This window comes from Pistacia vera, unplaced genomic scaffold, assembly GCF_008641045.1.
Source record: "Pistacia vera cultivar Batoury unplaced genomic scaffold, PisVer_v2 Contig558, whole genome shotgun sequence".
NCBI classification, from domain to species: domain Eukaryota; kingdom Viridiplantae; phylum Streptophyta; class Magnoliopsida; order Sapindales; family Anacardiaceae; genus Pistacia; species Pistacia vera.
Genome location: NW_022196399.1, coordinates 141655 through 148337, shown reverse-complemented (window position 1 = coordinate 148337; position 6683 = coordinate 141655). Strand labels below are relative to the sequence as shown.

The 6683-nt window shown below is 33.7% G+C and overlaps 1 protein-coding gene across 1 annotated transcript; it reads left to right on the top strand.

Annotated features, from left to right (window-relative positions):
• Window positions 1-1360: 1360 nt before the first annotated feature.
• LOC116108228 (uncharacterized protein At4g06598-like) lies at window positions 1361-6408 on the top strand. The gene is made up of 5 exons (XM_031394494.1): window positions 1361-1449; window positions 2184-2913; window positions 5031-5106; window positions 5227-5353; window positions 5672-6408. The coding sequence occupies exons 2-5, from the start codon at window positions 2204-2206 to the stop codon at window positions 5872-5874; spliced, it is 1116 nt and encodes a 371-aa protein (XP_031250354.1). The 5' UTR covers window positions 1361-1449; window positions 2184-2203; the 3' UTR covers window positions 5875-6408.
• The last annotated feature ends 275 nt before the right edge of the window (window positions 6409-6683 follow it).

Genomic DNA, 6683 nt, shown 5'->3' with positions numbered 1-6683 from the left:
CTATTTATTTGTGTAACTGTGTATCCCATTGTAATACAATCCGTCAATAAGAATACACAAATGTAAAACATAGTAAAATTACTTAGATAGTAATTAGTTTTTGTACAGCCTCGAATAAAAATTTTTAAACCATTAAATTATACTAGATTGATAAATTTAGATCAATATAATATCATCAAACAAACTCTAATTTTGCATTTGCAGTGTATTAAATTTAGATTTTTATTAAACCAACAATGATAATAACTAGTTCATATATATTTATTGGTTTATGAGCTTTGATGCTTTTGTACTTCTAAGTCCTTTTATCTATTTTAACCACACATTATAAAATAAAAATAATATTTGGATTATCTAAAAATGGTTTCAAATTAAGTATACTTTAGAATATACTCATCATGTAAAGAGGTAACAAAAGTTATCATTTTAAGAAAGGATAATTAAATAAAATATATATCAAATTATGATAAAATTACCATAATAACATATAATTTCTAATTATTAAAAATTGAATATTACTTTATAATAATATGTTATGAAATGTTGTAATAAAGTTGAATGTTAGAAGAATCTCATAAAAAATACCCAGGCACGGAGACAGTGTATACTTATTATAGGGTCACAGTTTAACCCTAAAATTTTGGTAAAATTTAATTCGGTCCACATATTCTAAAAAGTGACTCCTTGAATCTAATATTTTTAGAATAGTAATATTTACCTCAATATAAAATCTGTTACTAAAATCTATTAATAAAAAAATTGAAATATCCTTAGATATCTTCTTGCCCTATCATCATTAATATAATTAAAACAAAAATAAAAAAGATTAATCACAAAAAATTACCCTTTACTAGATATTAAATTTTGAAGAATTAGTGAGATGAAGATAGTGGATGAAGATAAATGGGTTAAGAGTGTTGACACAACACAAACTAAGTATAAAAACTCTTGTATATAAACTACGTGACACAACTCTTTTATTGTTCCATCATTCATTAATTCATCATTTGTGGAGTTGACTTATCTACAAATTCCTCCACTCAATTATGTGCCAAATTCTTCATATATTGATTTTCAATTTCACTCTTCATTAGTTAATTTTTATATATTACATCTATTTGCTTTAAAGAGGTAACTGTATTAGAGTATAAGGACTGAGATTACATTTACTAAACCTGAAGGAGTAAAATAAAATAAAAAAATATAAAAAAACAAAAAAAAATGAAATTTCAGTTTTTTAGTTGTTTCCAATCAATCGAATCCTTGAAGCCCATAACAACTACAGCTACAACAACGAGAAGCGAGAGATAGAGATAGAGAGAGAGAGAGAGAGAGAGAGAGAGGGAAAAAACGAAAACAGAACCAAAAAAAAAAAAAACCTAGGAGAGAGAAATCGCTAGTTCAATTTCGCATTGCATTTTGAGATCTCGATTCTTCAATCCGTATAAGGTATGCGGTCTTCAATTTCTTTTTTTTTTTTTTCCTTTGTTTAGTTTTGTGAAAATGGATGCGTTTTGCCTTTTCTGTTTGTTCGGTTTGTTGCTAGTGGAGCGAATCCGTCTTCGTTTTTGTTCTAATTTGTTTGATGTGGATTCGATTCTGGATTTGTTGTGCTCTTTTGTATTGTACATTGTCTCATTTTGTTTGGTTTAATTTGTAGTTTTGTTTCTAGGGCTTGTTTTTGTTTTTTTGTTTGTTTTTGAAGGATTTGTGTTGATTTTGTTTTTTTTTGGTGGCTGTGAAAATGTGAGAAAGGAAAAATTGAATCTTTGAATCTCAAATTCTCTTAAACTGAGTGGGTAGGCGAGAGAAAACTAGAGGAATCAGAGGTTTCGATTTTGTTTTATGATTTAATTTCATTTATAGAATATATGATTTTATATGTTAAGTTTTGGGTATTATTTATTATGTGTTCTAGAGGTTTTGTACTGTTGAAGACCGATTGGGAAGGTGCCATGTGTGTTTTGGGTCCCATTCGTTTGCGTTAATAGGTTCGAAGAAGTGGGTCCTGTTGATATTGCGTGGAGTATAGCTGATTTAGATCGGGTGTTTTGACCAAAGGACAGAGCAAGAGAGGGAATCGCATGAAGCGCAATTTAATGAATTTCTGTTATGTTTCTGTGTCTGTTGAGTGAGGTTGTTGATTGGTATGTTTATCGATATTAAACATTTTTGCTTGATAGGGATTGGTTGCACATTGGCTATGGCGAATTCTAAAGGTTCATCAAACTTCAAAAATTCTTTGTACTCTGGAAAGCATGCTTTACTGCCTCCTAAAAGTCCATTTCCTAGTGTTTCTCCGGCATATGTTGATTATGCGTCCAGTGCTGTAATTGGACCGAAAGCAATTCAAAAGCCCAGAGAGGGTAACATACACCACCAGCGAACATCTTCTGAGAGTCTCCTACTGGAAGAGCAACCTTCTTGGCTTGATGATCTCCTTAATGAGCCAGAAACACCTGTGCGCAGAGGAGGTCATCGACGTTCATCAAGTGACTCTTTTGCATATATAGATGTAATAAATGCTTCTAACATAGATTATGCAGCTCAGGATGAGTACAGATATAAAAATGTGGTCTCTGTTCCTTCTTGGAGATCTCAAGATTTGGATTATCACAAGGATTCTAGGCATGCCCATTTCTATAGTGAAGCACACTTGGGGAAGCCAAAGAACAGGGTATGGGAATCACCAGTGAATACCATGCCTCATCCAAGTAGCCTTCCTTCTGCCAGGGAGAGTGTTCTGCAGAATTCAGGAGCATCAGGTGGAACACATGAAGCGGATGGTGTTACATCTACAGCAAATGAAATGCTGGAGACAGCTGAAGCTGGTCCTCATGATTCAACATCTTCTGAGAAAAAGGATAATTCCCATACTAAGCCATCTGAATCTGACACGAAACGCGCCAAGCAGTATGCATTCTTTTTACTATCTAGCATTAAAATTTTCTTTTTTAGATTCAATTTTTTGATTGTAACTCTACTGGTGATCTGAATGACCCTTAGCTGCTGTTTTGTTCTGTTGTTGGCTTGTTGCATACATTGTCTTAAAATCTCATGGTTATATATAGGATGGTTGATGAGTGGTTTTAGAAGTTAATGTTATGCTTCCATGAACATTGTACTGTTTATTACGGATAGGAACACTTTAATGGCTTGAGACTTATAGAAAAGCCTTTATGAGGCGTCTTCCAATTTGTAAGGTTATCTGAATCCTGGTGAAATTTTCTGGAAATGTAGCCAATTTCAAGATCTTCTTACGCATTGACCCCAGTGTGGGATCCTATTCTCCTTCTGAATTTTCTCTTCTTGCTTCAAGATGGGAGCAATAATTTGTTTGGTGGATTGAGAATGAAATCAAGTATCATGGTTGAAGAACAAAGCTATAAAATGAATGTTCTCATCTTTTCTCATCTCAGTTCCGGGACAAGATATTACCTTCTCAATTCTAGGACGAGATATTGTCACTGTAAGAGAAAATATCATTTGAAAGTAACGCTTTCCTGTTCACCACAATTTTCTCTACAAAATGGGTGGGAGGTTCTAAGAAGAATTTGTCCTTTGAACTGAAGGCAGGTTATTCTTCTCTTTTGTTAAAATTAACAAGAATGAGGCAAAATTTGAATCTCATATCTAAGAGGCACACAATCAGTGTAATCTATTTACTTTATCTGATCTATTATAATGAACACTATTAATTGAGTGCTGCCCAATTACTACCTTGAAGTAAAGATTCATACTAATCTTAGGCAACTAATTCAAAATTTGTGGTTTTAGATAGGAGTGCTATATCTAGAGGCAGGATCAAACATGAAGGGTCTGTTTGTCTTTATTTTCTATTCCTTCTTTGGAAAAGAGAAATGAAAAGGATGAATGTGAAGAACTGGTCCTGGAAACTCTAATACTTCTAAGCATATAGGGCTGTTGAAGTCAGAGAGTAGTCCTGAGAGGAAATCAATGAGGATGGTTGTGAATTTATGTAGCTTTCCTTCTTTTTGGAAGGGAATTTAAGAACTTTCCCTGGCCGTCTTGATGTAATGTGTGGAATTAATTCTTTCCCTTATTGCTAAGGTGATGTGGCTGGAATATTAAGTTTTTTAATAACTATGTGCCACTTGTATCGATATTAAATATGGACATGATGTGACATAGGTCTCTAATTATGGAAAGTAATAAAATTTTTGTGAATGGTGATATAATAAACTGACACATATAAGTTCATATACTTGACTTATTAAGGATCTTTTTTTTTTTTTTTTGAAAGTTTATTTATGTCATTTGTGTCAATATTAAATACGGACATGATATGAGGCAGGTCTACTAATATGGCATGTAGTGATATTTTTCTTATATGGTGGTATGAAATAAACTACGAATACACAGAAGCTTATATCGATGACCTTATTATATATCATCTTTTTCTGTTGATAGTTTGTTTATTAACTATGTGCCTCTTGTGTCCATGCTAAATATGGATATGATATCACATAAATCTGTTTATGTGGCAGGAATAAAAATTTCCTTTGTGGCTATATCAAATAAGCTAAATATATAAGTTTATGTGCTCAATCTTATTATTCATCATTTAGTTTAATAAATTGTGGCATATTGGCTTTTTATCAAACAGAAGTCAAGATTTATAAATTGTAAAGGTTACTTTCGTTGAAGGACCCAATAGAGCTATGAGAACTCTTCTCCTTGTGGCACTTGTGATCATTCAAGTTGTTGCCACATCCCAGGGCCTTTTAAGAAATGAATTGTTTGGTGATTCATATCAAATAAAATTTTGAAGGGTAGGAAAAATACCTGGAGATACATAATCGTTTCAATGGTTTGCACTTGTGAGAATTGTACTACCATTTTCTCTCTGCTCTATCCAACAAAATGTGTTGAAAATCCAGGGCCTTGACTTGTTTTATGTGATTTTTATGGATTTTAAGAAAATCTTTTGTTATGTTATTGTTGGCATATCTTGTAATGAGGTTTTATGCTGTATTTTTTATAATAAATTTGGATTCTTTAAAATGCAGGCAATTCGCACAACGTTCAAGGGTCCGGAAACTTCAATACATAGCTGAGCTTGAAAGGAATGTGCAAGCTTTACAGGTAAGCATCACCAGAAGCTGAAATAATAGTGTTTAACACTGAAATTATTTGTAGTTAAAAGAGTGAAGTAATATATGCTTTACTAAAAATTTCTGATTTGAGAAATGTCTCACTCCACAGGCAGAAGGGACTGAATTTTCTGCTGAGCTTGAATTTCTTAACCAGCAGAACCTTCTTCTGAGCATGGAGAACAAAGCTCTGAAGCAACGTTTAGACAATTTAACTCAGGAGCAGCTCATAAAATGCTGTAAGTTTCTAAAATTGGGTTTACAGTCTTGGTAAACCATCCTTTCATCTGCTTCTTGTTGTGTGGAAGCTTGATCTGTTATACTTTTAGTCAGTGGTTCACCAGATGAGTTTGATTAGGTTATTAATATCATGTCGTATGGTTAAATAAACAAAAACTTAGTTTTATCAACTGCCATGTGTCTTCTCCTTATTATACTCCTGTGCACCTGGTTAGAAAGCACACACACACACACACATATTAAAGTTAGTTTTCGGGAATCTTTTTGCTTGAAATATTACTTGTAAGAAGGTTAACTCATGTGAGGACTGTGTTCAGTGGAGCAGGAGGTATTGGAGAGGGAGATTGGAAGGCTACGAGCCTTGTACCAGCAGCAGCAGCAGCAGCAGCAACCACCACCATCTTCTAGTCATCGACGCTCTAGCAGCAGAGACCTTGATTCCCAGTTTGCGAACCTATCCTTGAAACACAAGGATGCAAATTCTGGTCACGACTCTGTGACTGGTCCACTCCGCATTTAGATAGATGATTTAGCTAGAGCTGTGTTGTGCCACTACTTTTCCACAATTGGTGCTGCCCGCGTTAACATTAATTGTTGTTTCCCTTGTGCAGGATAAAAACTGAGGTCTTCCAAGTCTTGGTGCCCCCCTCTCTGCCTGATTTAACCACTTTAGTTTTTTCACTGTTTCTTTTTTCTCCTTTTTTTTTTCTTTTTTTTTCCTCCTCTTGATAAATTATTATTTTCTTTTGCACCTGGTAGTCATTGCTCGAAATTCACACTTCGAGGTCATGAATGACTCGCCCGAGGTGGTAACTTAAACCAGGTTCCACGTTTTGGCCTCTCATGTATGTTCCAATTGTTAAAAAAGGTTGTATGCTCTGCAGTTTTCTTCCATTTAAATCTCCACCCACAAGTCAACTGCAGAAAAAAAAGGTCATTAGGGCTCTTTTCAATGTGTAAGAAATTTCCTTCCTGTATTATGTATTAGCTGAAATACATTTTTCCTTTATGAGTTCTTTAATAGTTTATAATTTTGAGATTGATTTGGTTACAATGTTGGTACCTATGTATAAAACTTGTAACATTTAAAGTTACAAGATAACTAATCTTGTAGATCAATGCTACAAGTGTACTGTTTGAGTACACCGTTGCACAAATAAGAAATTATTTTCTCATTTTTCCCACCTTGTGGTAGAGTTATATGGGAGGTTTTTTAAGAAATGGGTTTGATTTGATTCATGAGCTATTAAATCTCAAGTCTATTACCGATTTTTGGAAATATGAAAAACCTATGTAGTAGAGGTGGGAATTCGGGATCGGACCTAAAAG

Excerpts from the sequence above, each read along its gene's own strand:
- LOC116108228 (XM_031394494.1), top strand. The coding sequence starts at position 2,204 with ATGGCGAATTCTAAAGGTTCATCAAACTTCAAAAATTCTTTGTACTCT. Across the intron at positions 5,107-5,226 it reads GGAATGTGCAAGCTTTACAG|GCAGAAGGGACTGAATTTTC; the intron begins GTAAGCATCACC and ends CTCACTCCACAG. Across the intron at positions 5,354-5,671 it reads GGAGCAGCTCATAAAATGCT|TGGAGCAGGAGGTATTGGAG; the intron begins GTAAGTTTCTAA and ends GACTGTGTTCAG.